The 19,184-nt window shown below is 34.1% G+C and overlaps 1 protein-coding gene across 2 annotated transcripts; it reads left to right on the top strand.

Annotated features, from left to right (window-relative positions):
* Positions 1–362: 362 nt before the first annotated feature.
* On the top strand, positions 363–6,761 carry LOC112023860 (O-fucosyltransferase 27). 2 transcript variants are annotated; one of them, XM_024056484.2, is made up of 10 exons: positions 363–680; positions 1,277–1,361; positions 2,538–2,620; positions 2,713–2,801; positions 2,908–3,151; positions 3,964–4,085; positions 4,173–4,263; positions 4,359–4,487; positions 4,854–5,404; positions 5,891–6,761. In XM_024056484.2, exons 1-10 carry the CDS (start codon positions 483–485, stop codon positions 6,360–6,362), a joined length of 2,064 nt encoding a protein of 687 aa, XP_023912252.1. In that variant the 5' UTR covers positions 363–482; the 3' UTR covers positions 6,363–6,761. The 2 variants fall into 2 exon arrangements, with proteins under 2 accessions (XP_023912252.1, XP_023912253.1); XM_024056485.2 differs by having other exon boundaries at positions 364–680; positions 2,550–2,620.
* The last annotated feature ends 12,423 nt before the right edge of the window (positions 6,762–19,184 follow it).

The raw sequence follows: 19,184 nt of genomic DNA, 5'->3' as shown, positions 1-19,184 counted from the left end.
TTTTTTTCTTCTCATTTTAGCTCATCTAAATCTTTTTTATAATGTATTATAATATATATATATATATATATCATAGAAAATTCTAATAAATTATAAAAAAATAAAAAATCCAACAGACACTTTGGTCTTAATAACATTATCCAATCGAAGCAAATTATAATTTTCTTTGATTGAATGGCGTTGTTCTACACGCTCTAAAATTGAGGGTGGGTTTATGTAAAATATATAGTACTAGTGGTAATAGTACTTTGGTAACAGATAATTGTGGGGCTAGATGCTACTGGATCCTTTGATGACCCAACTGTAACGTGCAAGACATGTCCTCTCGCACGTGTCAACTTTCTCACTCTTTCCGTCTCTCTCTCTCTCTCTGACTCTCTCACTTTTCATTTTCTAACAACTCTTTTACACTACTTCAGACTCAGTTCCTTGTTTAGTCAGGGAGAGAGAGAGAGAGACACAGAGGGGTTCTTCAATCTTCAATGAAAGGGGAGGGAAAGATGGTGTTGAATTCTAGAATGAAATGGGTTGGTCTGGTTGGACTTGTGCTCTCTGCTTTTTCTCTCTTCATTCACTTTTTGCTTGCTAGATTTAGTGCAGAGGCCGTTGTAGACTACCAGTCTTCAATCACTCTCTTCTCTTGGCGACCCATCTTTGAAAGTCCTCTTTTTCCCATAACTGTAATGTGCTAATACTACCCCACTTACTTCTTTTGCTTCTTTCTCCTTTTATGCTCTGAAAATTTGAATGCCTTCTATATATATATACTGTTTGAATGTAGTGTTTAACCAGCTTCATAATTGTTCCATATTGTTTTTATTTTTATTTTGCTGGGTTCCATATTTTCTGTTGCTTACTTGGGTGGTGCTTATGGGGGTGTGAATTTTTTTTTTCTTTTTTTCTAAGAATGAGGACGCTAGCTAATGTTTTTTGGGGCTAATGGGCACTCTTGGCTGCTATATCGTATAATTGTAGGATTTTGTTTGGATCTTTAGATATTGTTGTAGAAAACACAGCTAGAATTTTGTTTGTTTGGTTTCTTAATAAATTTGATCAGCTCTATGTTTGTTTCTTATTATGGATCTATGTTTTTGAATTTTTGCAATAATTTAGAGTACAGCTCATAGCCTCGTACTCATTGGTTTTATCCTATTCTTCATCTAGCAATTGGCCCCTAGTATTTTGGGGACCCTATTATCTCTGTGTCTTATAAACTGTGTTTTTCTTGTTGTCTGTTTATGGCTTCTTATATTTCTACTTTTAATTTCTTGTGCAGAGTCCAATGTATAGAAGACTGTGGGGTCCTGTAAGGCGTCTTGAGTTTTTGCATCCTGATGCAAATCCAAGAGGACACTATGCTGGTTAGGTCTCATTTGCATCTTGGTAGTAAATTCTGCATTAGTTCAATGCTTTGTAGGGATTATTGTTATTGATAGAACAAAAACAAACGAAGAGTTGAAGTTAATTCGGTATAAATGTTGCCTGAGAAGAAATTGTCTTTTCCTTTTGAAGTTAACCTGCAACAATGGGGATTGAAAAGCTTTAATCTATGACAAATTCCAATGGTTTACAATGAAATCTTAATGTGAACTATTTACTAAAAACAGCAGTATACTTATCAAGGCATAGTAGCATATTATAAATTTATAATTGAATATATGTTGAAAGGTCAATGTCATTTAATCTATCAAACTTTTGTTCTCATCAAACTAATGACATTTAACTTTTTAGTGGATGGTTGTAGTGCTATTTTGCCCCAGAATCAACCAAAGCTTAAGCCTTTTTTTTTTTTTTTTTCATGAAATAAAGAAGCCATTATACTACTTTGAATCTCTTCAAGGAATGCACAATACTATTTGTCATTTGGCATAGAGAGGTGAAGCTTCAAAGAACTATTAACTAATGTTCGAAATTAAATTTAACCTTAGATAACACCTATATATATCAAGAGACCAAAAGTATGTTTCAGGCATTGTATGTAAATCTGAGAAGTTAACCTGAAAGTTGAAACTTTTAGGGAACTAGATATGTACCCTATGTGATCATGGACCATGGGTTCACATCAAAAAGAAGATTAGGAAGGGAAATATTGGCCAAATACATGCTTGGTTTTTCCTGAATTCTTGTTTACAGTTTACCGAATTGGTTTCATGCTTGCAGTTCATTTCTCTATAAATTCAATGTTTGTAACTTTGGCATTTATGCTTATTGAAAGAGTCTTTGTGTGACTTAAGTAAGAGAGTTTGTCAATATATCAGTTTGTTTGTTATCGGTGCAGGATATGCCAAATATTCTTGTCTCTTGATCTAACTAGAATTGGAGATGGTTCAACTCATTTAATTATTCTCCTTTTTTTAAACCTAAAATTTTAGTTCAATACATTAAACTCACTGTGCATTTGAAATAAAGCCTAGTTGGGGAACAAAAGGGGGGGGGGTGTTATGTTGAAGAAGAAAACTAAAAAGTTCATTTTTCTGTTGTTTTTCAATTTGTGCTTGTTTATTTTTAATAACTAAAGGGGTGTTTCTGATTAAAAGTATCTGTAGCAGATGTCGGTTCACAAACAAATGGGTTTATCTTTGTTAGAATACAAGGAGGTTTCCATGAGATCAGGAATTCGGTGAGGATGTCATGTTTGAATCACATATATTCAAATGTCATATTAAACTATATATATATATATATATATATAATATCATTGGGTTCTTTCAGATATGCGATGTGGTTGTGGTTTCTCGGCTTCTAAATGCTACTTTGGTAATTCCTGAGATCCAATCAACTACAAGCAAGAAGGGGATTAGGTTGAATTTCCTCCAGATAACCATAATGATTAAGTTTGATTATAGCCTAAATTAATTTAACCAGTTAATATTCTAATTGGTTTATTATATTTTATAATTTATGCAGTTCTGAGTTCAAGAGTTTTGCATACCTGTACAATGAGGAACAGTTCATGGCAGCATTAGCAAAAGATGTGAAAGTTGTAAAGACTCTTCCAAAAAATCTCAAATGGGCAAGAAGAAAGAAAGAAATTCCAAGTTTCAAAGTGCGTTACTCAGCTTCACCCTATTATTATCTGAACCAAGTTCTCGTAGTATTGAAGAGGCATTCGGTGGTTGAACTAGTTGTGTCTGAAGGTGGATGCTTGCAGGTAATGACTGTTATTGTGTACCTTCCTATTTCTGGGATCCATAGCTTGAGGTTGAACTTGACTTTCACCCTAGTTGTAATTGCAGCTTGGAGCATATTGTACTGAGTAAAGTATGGCATATTGATTTAATCCTGCTTTGGATGTGTTGGATGCCTTAATTGACTCTTCATTTAGTGATATTTCCACTGGTTTGTCTGGTCTAAGGTTTACTTGTTAAATGTGATGTTGACCACGACTGGGTTGATTTGGGGTGTGCATTTGGGATGTTCAAAACTAGGAATGTAATCCAACTAGGAATTTAAACCCCCCCTTCCCCCACGCCCCAAAAAAAAAAAAAATTATATATATATATATTGATCCTTTACCTAAACAAACTAGAGGTACCGAAACCCATGGATGCCCTTAATCCATTTATATGTTTTGCACCATTAAATATAGGAAGTTGATTCATGTTTAAATATTCTTCAATTCATTGTTATATTAAAAACTTTAAGTGGCATACATGTATAGTATACCTAAAAAGGTTTGTATCAACTTATAAAAGAAATTTATATATTCATTTGCTATTTGCAATGAAGATTCCCTATGGTTGTTCATAATATTTACCAGATGGCATTGGATGAATGTGTTGTCAGAATATCTGTGTTTGATTTTTTTTCCTCCTGGAATATTTTTTTTCTTTGCAGCTCAAAAATTACAATTTACAAATCTTTCTTTGTTGGAGTTTTATGTTCTTGATTTAATGTCATTGTTCCTAATAATAATGTCTCTTTACGTTTTGAGCTGTTACTATTTTATCTTGCTTGATTTAGGCCACCCTTCCTCCCCAACTTCAACACAATGAAGAGCTTCAAAGGCTGAGATGTAGGGTTGCTTTCCATGCTCTCCGGTTCCGGCAAGAGGTCCAGGAACTTGCCACCAAAATTTTACTTAGGTCATTGATGACTTTTCATAAACCTCTCTCTCTCTCTCTCTCTTATTTATCATCTCTACTTTTTACTTACTTCCAATGTTATTTTAGGTTAAGGGCTCCTGGACGGCCATTTATAGCCTATGATCCTGGGATGACGAGAGATGCTTTAGCATATCATGGCTGTGCGGAACTCTTCCAGGTATCTGCCTATAACCTGGAAATGCATGATTGAGATGTATTACAACTCTTCTCAGAATTTTATATGTGTCCTCTGACTTGGAATCACTTTCCAAGGATGTACATACTGAATTGATCCAGCACAAAAGGTCTTGGATGATGAAACGTGGGATTGTCAAGGGGAAACTTCCAGTGAATTCAGCTAAGCAACGCCTTAATGGTTCTTGTCCACTAATGCCAGAAGAGGTATGAGATTGCTAGATATTAACTCCCAATGTTAAAATTGTTCCAATAATACAAATACCAAAGATGGTTGCTTCCTGATAACCTCCAAACCTTAGGGGTTGGAGGGTGCTCATGTCACTACACTGTAGGAGTGATGGGTGTTATTTTAAAATTTCCTTTCTTTAGCTTTTTTTTTTTATAATGGGAAATTGTCTGGGTAAACTCTCCAGTGTACTGTGGAAGTAGGCAAACCTGTTATGTTTGAGTTTATGCTTTAAAAATGACTGATCAACTTGGCCACTCTTTTAATTAAGCATAGTTTTCTATCGATGGGGCAAGATTTTAAAAATTCTGAGCCTTTGATCTTAATCCCATGGATTTCTACAGGTTGGTATTCTTCTTCGTGCTTATGGATACTCATGGGACACGATAATATATGTCTCTGGCGGAGAAGTCTTTGGTGGTCAAAGGACATTAATTCCTCTTCATTCTATGTTTGAAAATGTTGTTGATAGGACCTCCCTTAGCACCCCATGGGAACTTACTTGGATTTATGGTCGTGAGGCTAACCTTGTCAGCAGCTATCCTAGTACTCCGCCTTCGATTGAGAAAGAGATGAAGCATGAAGCTTGGAAAACTGCAGGCCCACGCCCTCGCCCGCTTCCACCACCTCCAGCCCGACCAAAATCATATAACATTGAAGGTTGGTGGGGTTGGGTGGCTGAGAGCGATAATGAGCCTGAGAGCACGGTAATGGAATTGCGGACCAATGCCCATAAATTGCTATGGGAAGCAATTGACTATGTTATATGCATTGAAGCTGATGTGTTCATCCCTGGATTCGACCGTGATGGCAAGGGACATCCAAATTTTGCTAGCTTGGTAATGGGGCACAGACTGTATCAGTCAGCTGCACTGAAAACATATAGGCCAGACAGGTAGTTATCACATCTATCTGGATGCTGTGAATCTTCATATGACATTCTGAATAAGAGAATCAGGATGTGATTTAGATTATTTGACTGTTATTTTGCCTGTGTCAAGGCATTGAGATCAATTGCCGAATGCCTCTTCCCTTTATTTTTCTTTTCAAGTTGTTATATTGCTGTGTCTCTATGCCATAACACTACTAATTGGACAGCATAGGCTATTTAAGACCATAAAATCAGTGTGGGTGTTTCTTTTTCCGACGGCAAATCTTGATAGCTTGTGGGACTTGCACTTGAAGATCCCGCTACATGAAGTAAATTGGTTGAGCAATCTCAGTAGTTTGTTCTTCTCCAATGCTGATATAAATGATATAGCGGCATGCCTAAATTATCTTAATCAATAAAACATCGTGCTAATCATTTTAAGTTATCTCAAATTGTTAACTCATCAAGATTCTCTCTTATTGTTCTTTAAACATATCTCTGTCAATGCAGAAAAGAAGTTGCCAAGCTTTTTGAAAAAATCCAGGATCATCTATATCATGCAAACCATACTTGGCTAAAATCAGTACGGAAGCATATGAGAAAGAGATTGATTGATGGACTAATAGAAGCATCTACGAAATCAAAACCAATGTCTTTTCTCTCTCATCCAGTTCCTGAATGTTCTTGCTTGATGTATGACTCTACTGAAATAGAAGTTCATGCTTCAAGCCCTTCAACTCAATCACAAGTTCAGGCTTCTCTTGGCATTGCGCATCAATGCCCGGCCTGGATGAAAAGTGATTTGATATTGCGGTCAAAAGACAAGGATAATGAAGAGGATCTTGATGAGGATGATTCCACATCATCTGGATTGTTTTTCCGACAAGGTGGTGAAAATCATGAAAGTGGAGGTGGGGAATCAAACAACAAAGAAGAAGCTCAAATGGATGATCAAGAGGAGCTTGAGGGTGGAGAAAGATAGCGAGAGACGAAATGAGTGCCAGTGATGGTGTCTCTTTGTGTGCTCATTATGCCTTTTTACGTCTTCGTTAGTTGTATATAAATGACAATTTTATTTGTCTATTCCAGGAAAGGTTGGAATTTATTCTCAACTTTAGTTCAACAAGACAAGCAAGTTCTCTAACTATGGTTCAAGAACTCAATGACTCGGGCACATTTTAATTCAGCTCATGTCAGTTTGGATCCGCAGCTCTGGTATGAAGCACTTTTATGTTGTATTGGATAGTGTAATTTAGTTTAGTTCAATACCCTTTGGGGAATGTCTTCTTACTCTCTTCATATATGTAACCACACAATCAATTTTGATGTAACTTAGCATGTCTATGGAAATTTGAAATCTAATTTGTCTGTTGTAGGACTATTGTGTATTCCTATGCATTTTGACTTTCTTTCGAATTATGGAACTTGATCAAAAGCAAAATAAGGTATATGTTTGTGCTTGATCCATGACCATCATTAAATATATATTTATTCTTTCCATTCATATAAGAGAGTTTTTTTTTTTTTTTGCTTTAACTCTACTGCCAATGCATTGACATACAGTTGTGTATTACCATGTTATCATAGGTAAACACGATAATTTGGTCCATGGGAGGGCTGTGTATTGAACTTCTGTTTTCTTTTTCTTTTTCCTAAGATTAAACTTCATGCATGCAACATGCATTAATTCCTAAGTAGGCTAAAGAATAAAAAATGCACAACGAAGACAACAACAATGCAAGAAGTTTATGAACCTCATCGACCTTGTTGTCAATGTAAATGGAAGTGTTTCTTCATTCCTTGAGCTATGAAGTTTTTCCTCTGGGGGGGCGGCGAGGTGGGGGGTGGAGGACTTACACCTTTCTTTGAGAATTTTTCCATATGTGCCATGAGTGTATGATAAAGAAGAGTGCATTACATTTATAAAAAAAAATTGGTACTTAGTACATGATGTTTTCAATTTTATTAGTAGGTCTCAAATAGGTGGTTGATAACCAGATCTCACTTTCAATTTTTGGAGATTGATTTCTGGAATATAATGTGTGGTTGGAAGGCGTATCAAAATCCGACCTCTCACATCTATAGCACTATCTTTTATTTTATTATTATAAATAACATTGCACTCAGTTTTCAATGTTATTTGTAACTATGTAGATTTTGCCTGGGGTACTTTGATTTCTCGAACCCTAGACGTGTTAGAAATGCAAGTACTGTACTGTTTTATTATGGACCCTCCCTGGCTCTGTTGGAGGCTCAACTTAGCAGAATTTACCACCTGAATATTTTATGGTTTTGTTCGAGTTTTATCGGATTAAATTTAGAGTAAAATGCAAAACTGTCCTTCTAAATTATTTCAGATTTCATTTTAATCTTCTTACATTACTTTTGTTCATTTCAGTCCTCTAACTTTCAAGTTTATTCAATTAAGACTTTTCATCAAAATTTATTATATGTTGTAGTTAATTTTTCAATTTTATAAATTTTTCTTCAAATTTTTTAAATTAAAAAAAATCAATTAATGATTGAAAAATATTTCCCAATTTTTTTTTTTTTCAAAATTTTTTAACAAAAGTTAACGGAAAGACCTTAATTGAATAAATTTGAAACTTAGAAGACTGAATGAATGAGAGCAAAATTAGAAGACTGAAATGAAATTTGAAAAAAGTTAGAGGGTCAATTTTGCATTTTAGCTTAAATTTTATCTCACAAGACTTGAGGATAGACCTTAAAACACAGTTGGAGTAACAACATTGTGTTATTTGGCACAATGGTGTCAGAAACATTCTTTAGACATAAATCGATCTACCCTAATGTTGAAGCATAGAAAATAAAATTTTAATTATATACTTTCCTTAATCCTTATTTACCCCAAACAGTTATGTTGAAGAACACTCATATTAGTGCTTGTATAATAAAAATGTAGCATATTTTAGCTAAGTCTAAAATTCACCCACATCAAGTTATGTAAATTTGTATTAAAATACACAATTGCTGTGTGTGAAAAAAACATAAAAAATTAAAAAATCAAGAAAAAATGATATTTTATTGAAATGTAATTTAAAATGGGTCATGCTAACGAGTGTCTATAGGGTATTAATTAACAATCCAGTTAAAAAAAGTTTTTATGGGAAAAAAAAAACAATTAATGTTTTGATAGTTTTTTTCATTTTCCATAAAAGTAATGTCAAAACTTTCCTAAAGTGGATTGTTAACAACGTTAGCATTTTTCATTTAAAATAGATAATTTAAATGTGTTTTGAAATGTGAGTATATAAAAATTAAAAAAAAGTAAGCTCTTATGCTAAAATAGACACAAGTTTTTGCACGAGCTTCTCCGAACGCTAAACCTGGATCAGTCTTCATCGGATCAATCACCAATATGATTTTTGACAAAATAATAAATAATAAATCTTTGACCACGTCAAATAAAATTCTAACGCGTTGGTCAAATTTATCAGTAGCTCACAGGAAGCTTGGGGGAGAGGTTGGAAGACCGTTTCAAAAGCAACTTCATAGAAAAAAAGAAAGCACTTTCTGCCAGAATCTTTAGTTTCAACAATCATAGCCACCAGTCTCTAAAATTTTAAACGTGAACCCCACGAAAATGTCACCTATATAAATATAGAACCGAGCTACACAGCAATAAGAACCAAGTATACTGTGAAAAGTTCTTTCTATTGCAAGCTTCTCTCTTCACCATAGTCCTTACTATATCTCTCTACTAGAACAGTTCACATCTTCTGGGGTTTCATTCACCAAAGAGAAAACAATTAGCTAGAACAAAATGAAGGAAGGTAACATAGCCTTGGCCTTGTGCATGTTTTTCCTGGAACCATTTTGGTCATGTTTTGATTTCCACTTATCTTCAAGGACTACTGAATCAAAATGTTCAAGGATTGTGTCACGCTCTGAACCAGAGGCAGCAATGGTAGATGCAGCTAAGCATTTCTCTTCTGCTCATAAAGTACGATTTGGTTAGCTTCTATTTGATCTTTGAAGTTCTAGAGTCCGGTTGTGACGAAGAATAAGTCACCAGACTCACCATGAATGCCTTGTTGCATATAAGCTTTTGTACCCTCAAAAAAGATACCTTTCGGTTATGCAATTCGGTTTGGAAAAAGTTTAACTTCAAACTGGCTTAAGGAAAGTTCCTCCAACCTATTAGGTAACGATTGATAAAACCATACAGGTGTATTTTTAGTCACATGATGTACTTGTTTAAATAATATATGTGAATGGTTTTATGAGTTGCTACGTAATAGGTTGGACGAGTTCCTCTAAATTGATTTGGAGGAAAACTTTGTTAATGAGGTTTCAGATGGACTCTATAACAATCCAATTTTTCAAACAAAAAGGAAGAGAAAATAAAAGAAATAATCAAGCTTGATGAAGCTGACTATTGTAAACTATATTATTTTTGAATTGTGGTGTTCAATGTTTAGCTGAATTTGTGGTTTTATAGTCCTCATTTGTTATAGAGGGAGAATTTATTTTGTATGGCACAGTCTGTTTGGACAGTTTCAATTATTAGGAGAATAATTATATGTACTATATATGTAGAAGAAAAAGAGTACAATCTTTGGTGTTTATATGCCAAAATTTTATTTTTGTACACGTATTACATATATCGTGAGCTTAGATATTATAGTTAACAAATTAAGATGTGGCAAATCTATCATAGTTCATTCCACAACAAGACATTGCGTAATAGGGACAAACCTCCAAGGAATTTTAAGGCCATTATTTATTTTTTGAAAAAGAAAAAGGAAAAAAAAAGATCGCGTGCTAGCTCATAGGATCATACAAAATCACGATCCTACACTATTCTACTACATATATTTCAAAGCATTTTTTGTAATTAGTACTTTAACATGAACCCGAAATGAAAGGTGTTGTTTGGTCCAAAAGCAATCTCCGGTCAACCTAAAGTCCCCAAAATAACCCAAAAAAGAAAGAAAAGAAATGTAAGTCTTTTTAAAGAAAACCTCATTTCCTTAAATTTCTAGAGCCCTAAAATTTTCCTCATTTGAAATGTCTGCCAGGTCAAGAATTGTTGTTGTATGCCAATATGCTATTTTATGATTTTTTTTAAAATTAATTATTTTAATTAATGGTGAAAATATGGATCAAAATCAACTTTTGTTTGTTGACTCTTTATCGTTTCATTTTAATTGTCTAAGGAATAAATAATGTTTCAATTATCTGGTTGTTAACGGCTACAGAAATTACATTTAAAAAAAAAAAAAAAAAAAAAAACTCGTTCAAGTATATACACTTTAGTTGTTTTCCAAACTATTTTGTTTTAAAGGCTTGCCTTTCCCACAAGCACATATGAAAACTAAATAAAATTTAGCTTGGAAAGCAAGGCTTACATAAGATGAGGTTGTTATTTCTATTGTGGTTTATCATTTCATTGCCAGTCCTTTTTGCTTTTAGTTGCTATTATTTCCCTTTTCTCTTTAATAATTTTTACTCTCTCTCTCTCTCTCTCTCTCTCTCTCTCTCTCTCTCTCTCTCTCTCTCTCTCTCTCTCTCTCTCTCTCTCTCTCATGGAAATAGTGCTAATAAGTTATAACTTTGGAAGTTTGGCGATTGTCATTTGTTCATGTATTGATAATATCGTACTTCAGTATATAGATGGATAGTGGAGAAGGGGCCAATTTTCTTTTCAATAATTATTTAACATATATTATTATTATTAATTTTCATTTTTTCCTCTTAATAAAAAGTAGAATCTTATGATTCTCAATTTGATTCTACAATCTAATTTCTAATGATCTGTGTAGGATTCCAATCATAACAACCATGCTTACAACAATATTACAACTCCAAACTTCTTGTACATGGATCCCTTCATGAACGACTTGTTCGTGTCAAAGAGTCAAAGCCTTTGACCCTCTCCAAGACACCTCCTTGAAGGTTTGATATATAGTGAACTCACTAGGAAGACTCTATGATTTCATGCTTTGATCACAGTCATGACGATTAAACTATAGCATAGATCTATCATGCAAGGAAAAGAAGGCTGAATTTTTCTCTTTGAAAGACGCAAACTTTCTGCCCTCTACCCTCTTGAAAATTGCGCATTATAGTGTTAAACAGGTGTTTAAAACTAGGATTAAGAAATCAACTTAAACAAGGGTGCAAAACAAAGTAGGGTTTTTGTTTCGCACATTCTCACTCAAGCGAGCTTTTATAAGCAAATCTTCAAGCCTTCTTACATAGAATTAACTCATTTTACATCAGATAAAATACATCTAGAATTAAGTTTAATTAGAAGCAAATATCATGGACTAAACCAACACTAAAAACCAAACACTTGTTTTTCTCTTTAAAAAAAAATTATTTGTAACTATATATCCTTTACATTTTGCTTGTGGTACTTTCATTTTTCATAACTCAAATGTGGTAGAAATAAAAGTACTTTAATTGCAAAAGGTTGTTCAAAGTATGGAACCTGCATGGCTTCCGTGGGAGACTCCAACTTAGCACACTTTAATTTACCACACGAATATATTAAGGTTTTGTTCTAGATTTCTCCATTTAAATTTGATCTCATCTCACAGACTGTGTAAGATTTGAAGATAAACATTAAATACACAGGTGATGGTGTAATGACGTTGTGTTACATGGCACAATTAGGCCTATCCAAGACAAACCATGTACCTGACCCACCCAAAAATTTGACCAACCCAATTTGGAAACCGCCTGATTCGACTCCAGTGATGGGTCAACGACGGTTTTCGAGGTACCCAACCCGATTCTGGCAGGTTGGTTGGCGGGTCCTTGCATCTAAACCCGATTTCAACCGACTTGATCGATTCTACCACCAAAAAGACCGCTGATCTCCACTGTCTATACAATTTCTTAATCAGATCTCACCAGATCCAGCGAGATCTCGTTGAGATCCGGCGTGATCTTGTCGAGATTTGGCGAGATCTTGCCATACAAGGCCAGTTTTCGGCCAGATTCGCCAGATTTTGGCAAGATTTGCCCAATTTTCGGCCAGATCTAGCGAGTTTCAACCATATTTGATCTCGACCAAGACTTGACCACCTTCCGACAAAGGATCGTTCGATTCGACTTGACTCTCTGATCGGTTGGCGGCGAGTTTGAAAATTTTTAACCCAACTTGGTTGGATCGGTCGTGGGTTGGGCACAAACTCGACCCGGACCAACCCGTGATCACCCCCAGACACAATGGTGTCAAGAACATCCTTTTAGTTTAGACCGATCTACTTGGCATAATGTTTTTTATTATTATTATTATTATTATTAATTTTTTTTTTTTTTTTTACTTTTAGAATCAATACCTTGTGCCATTTATCTAATTGTTGAAAAATCAAATACAAAGAAATAGATGTAAGAGGAACAACAGGCTCCATTCAGACTAAAAATGAAAAAGAAGATTTCACTCTCTTGACTAAAACATCTACAATTGCATTTCCTTATCTAAGGTATGTGAGAGCCAGAATAGCCTCGAAGAAAGCGAGTAAAAGTCATATTGTACTCCATTACAGGTATGCCAAAAAAAATTAAGACAAGCAACCACCACTCTAAGTTTGACTAAGTGTGCGTTTGGATCTAACTTAAAAAGTCAGCTTATTTTACTGTTTAGCTTATTTTTGCTATTATTCATAGGTGTTATTGCACTATTTCAGTTAACTTTTACATTTATCTAATATCTATAGTATTTTCAGCAGAATTTTTTTAATTTCAATAAAATAAGCGGATCTCATATGGACCCTAAATCAAAGTAAATAATCTCTAACCCATGTTAAATAAATAAATATATTTAACACGTTGGTCAAATTTATGAGTAACTATATTTAACACGTTGGTCAAATTTATGAGTAACTTGGAGGACAGGTTAGAAGACAGATTCCAAGCAACTTCAGCAGAGAAAACCTGGGGGTCATGGTCAAAAAGAGAAAGCACTTAAGTATTCAACTTCCAACAATCATACCCCACAGCCTCTAAAATATAAGCGTGAAGTCCACGAAATATCGCCTATATATATGTAAATCTAGAATCTAGCTAGGTACCCAAGTAACCCAACAATAAGAACCTAAGTACACTCTGCATAGTGCTATCTTCCTACTGCAGTTATCTTTATTGTTTAATAGCAACCTTCTCTCTAATTCATCTTCTTTGAATTCTCTACTAGAACAGTTTCACATCTTTTGGGGTCATTCACCAAAGATAAAACAATCTAAGAACAAAATGAATGGAGGTAAAAAGTACATGGCCTGGTACATGTTGCTACTAGAACCATTTTGGTCGTGTATCCATGTCCCCATGTCTTCAAGGACTAGTTCATCAAAATGTTCAAGGAATGTGTCTGTGTCAAGCTCTGGACCAGAGGCAGCAATGGTAGCTGCAGCTAAGCATTTCTCTTCTGCTCATAAAGTACGATTTGGTTAGTTTCTCAATTTGATCTTTGAAGTATTTCCAGAGCCAGGCTGTGATGAAGAATAAGCCACCATGAATTGCTAATTGCATTAAAGCTTTTGTTCCCTTCAAAATATATACCTATCTGGTTATCCAGTTGGGTTTTGGATGGATTCGACACAATTTTGGCAAACAAAAAGGAAGAAAAAATGAAAAAGAGAAGGCTCAAGCTTGATGAAGCTTAAAGATGGCTATTGTGTAATATATTAGTATTTTTTAAATCTGATGTTCACTATTTAGCTGAATTTGTGGTTTTATTTGGGGGTACAGACAGTTTCAATTGTTATCCACATAACTGCATGTAGAAGAGTAAGTCTAAATTAGTCTTTGGAGTTTATGTTTCATCTATTGCAGTTTGTCAGATCTCTACAATTTTTTTAATTTTCATTCACTCTAAAAAATTATATACATTTTTATCCTTATAAAGTAACTATAAATTTATAATGAAAAAAATTCTCAAGACACATGACATACTAAAATTGATAGAATATAAAATAAAACATTAAGAATGGAATAACTTAAGATTTTCATTGGATATGAATGGCCTGCTTAAATATTTTTTTAGAAGTTTATCTCTATCATATATGTCTTGTTATAGAATGAACTAGGATAAAAGTTGTTTCCTTTTAATTCTGTTAACTATAATAATTTATAAGTAACATGGAATCATGGATCCATCTCTGTCTTTTCTTTTCTTTTTTGGATCAGTTTCTGAAGAGTAAGATGGGTTGATTTCCTCTAAACTTTTGTTCTTTCTTTAAAAAAAAAATTTATGTTTACTCAAAACGAAAGAAAGAGTATTTTCTTACAGTTAACTTCTGGAGCAAAAAGCAAGGCAAATCTTCCCATAAAACAAATGAGGAAATTATTAATGATGACAAAACAAAGCTTTACAAATTACAACTCACAATTTCATCAATTCTCGTAGTCTTTTCAAGTTTTCTTGGGCTTTCCGACCGTTTTGATTCAATTCCTCCCACGTCAAAACTCAAAACACAATATAAATGATATACTATATATATATAAATGAACATGATTTGTTTTTGAAAATCTAAGTCTATAATGGTGATTGGTGAATCTTGAATGGGCAGACATTTATTTTTTCTTTCGGTGGGAGGGCCATGCCATCAATAAGTCGGTCAATACATAAAATATATATATATATATATATATACATATATTTACAATTGTTTACATTGGATTATTGTGATTAATTTCTGGTAAAAATCTTGTCAGCAGTAGACTTAAATGAAAATGATTTAACTCCAATTACAACTTACTGCAAGTTGTAAAAAAAAGATTGTAAAAATAATTGTGTACATAGTTTTATGTGTTTGTTTCATTTTTTTAACTTGCAATAAGCGAAGGAGGGGATTCTAGCCCAAATTTAACCATGGAAAGAACTAGATAATATTATGGAACGGCAAAATTTATTTTTTTAAAAAAATTGTAGTATTGCTTGAAGGGAAAATATATTTTATATATTAAATATAGGTATCATCTTTTTCATAGTGTGTGGATCCTATGAGTTATAAGGCCAAATATGTTAAATGTATAAGATAATTATTAACTGGAAATATATGTGTTTTCATGAATCCCATAATGGTACAGAGGATAATGCATTAGATAATTACATTATTTAAAAAAAAATTTAAAGAAGAAAATTATTATTAGCTGCACTAGAAATTGTGGAAAAAAAAAAAGAAAAAAAAAATAGGAGTAAAAGTAATGCTAATATCAAAACTTTTACCACAATTTATTACATGACAACTCTACGGCACCTGTGGAGAAAGTTGTGCCACATGTTACAGTTGTGGCACATATTAAAGATGGGCTGGGAAACAGTACAGCCCAAGTTCGTAGCAGCCAGAAGTGTGGGACCTTGTTAAGTCAGCCCATTCTGAAACGAAACATTTTTAGTCCGTTGGTTTGTAAATTTGAAACCTTAAAATAATAAGGTCCACTAAATGTGGTAGGTGGCGCACATTAGTACCGGACCACCACCGAATACAAAATCAAAAGGACAACAACATTAAAAAAAGAAAAAAAAAAAAAAAAAAAAAAAAAAAAAAAAAAAAAAAAAAGCCACTAAGAAATCAAACAGAAAAAATTTGCACAGAAAATTAGAAAAAGACAGCTTCAAAAACTTGAATGTAGTAAGTTCTGAAATTCATTAAAAAAAACTACAGAAAACTCCCTTTAATCTTAGATTATTTTCACTTGACCATCCTGAAAATTCCTTTGCTACAATAAACACCCAGAAGTCAGTGGAACTTTTTCCTCCACACCCCCCCCCCCCACAACCACCACCACCACCACCCCGCGCCAAAAAAAATATTCAGTAACTAACATAATTTTTTTTTTTGGATGACGTGGAACCTCACTAAGGCAGGGCCCTTTGGACTCTCCCCCGGGGAATTAGCATAAAAATATTAAAGAACACACGTGTCATAAACATTTTCAAGAAGCAATTCGTATCATAAAACATGCACCTCTTGTACTTGTTTATCTTTTTATTCCTTTTTCATTATTTTGCAACTTTGATGGACACTTGTACTTTTTCTGCTCTCCCACAAGCTTAAATTTCCTCTGCAGTACGTGAAGAATCAGCTTTCAACATACAATTATTGATGACAACAAATTTCTTAGACTAAAAATATTATGAAAAGTAGTAGTTATTCATTCATTTATGTAAGAATGCAAATATATTCCATAAAATCCCTTGAATTATGGCTCAAATGACACATCCTCCCCTTGTAAGAACTAGGTGGGGAGTGATTTTATGGGTTCAAAACCCCCTATATGCATGTGTAACTTACTAATTACAAATTAAAAAATCCATTAAATCCTTGGCCTATAGAAGGGTAAAAGTGCCAGTTTAGAACTTTTAGGGGTCCTTTGAATAAGAGCCACATTAACTAAATAAAAGAAGAAAATATTATTGAAAAAGGAATAGCGGGAAAAATACACAGGGTTCACAATAGTGAACAAAGTGTAAAAAGAAACAAAAAAACAAACAGTCATTAAACTATTCTAAGAGACAAAAGAAAATCCATAAGAGCAGAACAATCCGAGAGACCCCGAGATCGAGACCAATCAAAGAGGGACCGTTGGCATAAATCTAACAACTGAGACAGAGATTTCCCAGTATCCTCAAAAGAACACCAATTACGTTCAGTCCAAATAGTCCACATTAGATAGCCTGGAACTAAATTCCAAATATCAGAATTATGTTTCCCAAGCCAATGATACCAACAAAATAATAAATATGCAACTGAACCTGGCATGACCCAATCAATCCCAAACAACTGAACATATACATCCACAAAGAATGAGCTACTGGACAGAAAATTAGCAGGTGATCCAAAGATTCCTCATTACAACAGCGCACGCAACAACGATTTGCCAAGGGGCAATCACGAAGCATAAGGTTATCCAAAGTTAGAATCTGGCCATGAGCTACTGTCCCCATAAAGAAAGCCATCCTTTTAGAAATCTTAACTTTCCAAATGCCCTTCCAAGGGAAAGTAGAATGAGTTACATTTCGAATCTTATGGTAAAAAGACCGAATGTCAAACTTCCCACTTCTGTTTAGACGCCAACAAAGACTATCACAACCTCCACCCCTGGGAATCCGAGTTTGGATGAAGTGAAGAAAGGATAAAGAAGCCACTACTCCCAGTCATTGAATTCCCTATAAAATATTAAATTCCACACTCTATCATTTTCACCCATTGGAGGACTTAACACTTCAGAAATACAAGCTTCCTTATTGGCTGAACACACAAATAACTGAGGATAAAAAGTCTTCTTTTCCTTTTTATTAGTAAGTTACACATTCACCCGGTGTTGAATCAATGACCTCACTAATACTATCCATACCATCAAAGTGTCAGTTGAGTTATAGCTCATTCTTGAAGAACCAATGGAATTAATAGGCAATTATTATTATTATTATTATTATTATTATTATTATTATGGCCCATGGGAGTTGAATTATAACATAAGTTTCATTTGGATGAGCTTATTTTTACCTCAAATTTGAGACAATGTAGAACTTGTTAAAATATCCATTTTTTTAAGGTATAACTGTACTTTTACACAATACATAAAATAGTTAAAATAAGTTCATCCAAATGCACACTAATTGTGACCTAAATTTCCAACAAGGCTAAATCTTGTTACACACTCCCTATTGCAAAGTCCCATGAAATCGAGTTTTGAAAACACGATTTCAATTACAATTGTGAAATGGTGAAATAGTGTTTTCAAAACACAATTTCACAATTTTAACTAAAAAATCATTTTTTTCAAAACTCAATTTCAGCTGATGAAGCAGTTTGTGTCCACTAAACACATTGTGTAACTATCACCGTTCTTCCAACAATACTATGGACACACCAAATTTCACAACTTGCTAAAGTGGTCGAAAAGAAGTGGTTGGATAAAGTATCCACCACCCACCTAGGAAGCACAAACACAGTCATGGATACAAACAGGTACGACACAGCAATTTTTGAAAAATTATAACATGAAACGGCCAGTATGACACCAGTATGACAAGGTTTAAACACTTGTAAGACAAGTTAAATGAAGTATCCGTGCTTCCTAGCCACCCACTCTAGCATACTTTAGCATGTGAAATTGGGTGTGTCCTAGATTTATTCATTTCTACTATGCTTTCTACAATTGTCCAAGGAGGAAAGGGATTTTTTTAATGGGTGTTTTGATTTTGGTTAGAAAACTACAGTTATATTATATAAAGGAATAATTCATAAATTGAGTAAGCAAGTGAATTGAGAAGCAAATAATTAAAATAAAAAAAGAAAGAAAGAAAGAAGGAAGGAAGGGAAGGGCATGCCTCTCGTTAATCTTGCTTCTCCTTCGCTGCTCAGTCTGGGAGTGCTTGGAACGATGGGCAGTGCTCCTCTGATTCTGGGTGGTGCTGCTGCTCTTCCCACCTACCCTGACTCTAGACCTAGGTGTAGTCCTATTAGGAGCGAAGAGGAGCTGTTGCTGTTACTGTTGCTGTTGTTTTTTCTGCCTCCACCATCACCATCACCATCACCATCGTCTTCCTCATCCTCTTCTTCTTCTCCTTCATCATCATCTTCGAATTCCTCTTCATGGTGCTCGAATTGGTGAATCTTTGCTGACTTCACCATCANTTTTTTTCTGTTTGATTTCTTAGTGGCAGCCTAAATTTGAATCTTTTGACTAGTCGGTGAAGACACCAAATTGAATACTTTGCGTTTATTTTATGTCAGAGTGTTGTGCTTCAATTTTTAAATTTAGCATCATTTTGCTTGCTCTCAATCCCTCTTTTATTTTTCCCTTTCTTGTTCATATTCAC

Source organism: Quercus suber, unplaced genomic scaffold (genome assembly GCF_002906115.3).
Source record: "Quercus suber isolate HL8 unplaced genomic scaffold, Cork oak 2.0 scaffold_249, whole genome shotgun sequence".
Taxonomy (NCBI): Eukaryota; Viridiplantae; Streptophyta; class Magnoliopsida; order Fagales; family Fagaceae; genus Quercus; species Quercus suber.
The sequence above is the reverse complement of the archived record's forward strand: the minus strand, read 5'-3'. Positions and strand labels throughout refer to the sequence as shown.

What these genes read in the sequence shown, in the direction of transcription:
- LOC112023860 (XM_024056484.2), top strand. Translation starts at nt 483, where the DNA reads ATGAAAGGGGAGGGAAAGATGGTGTTGAATTCTAGAATGAAATGGGTT. An exon ending in ACAAGCAAGAAGGGGATTAG is followed by an intron (nt 2,802 to 2,907) that starts GTTGAATTTCCT and finishes TAATTTATGCAG; the next exon opens with TTCTGAGTTCAAGAGTTTTG. An exon ending in GCCACCAAAATTTTACTTAG is followed by an intron (nt 4,086 to 4,172) that starts GTCATTGATGAC and finishes ATGTTATTTTAG; the next exon opens with GTTAAGGGCTCCTGGACGGC.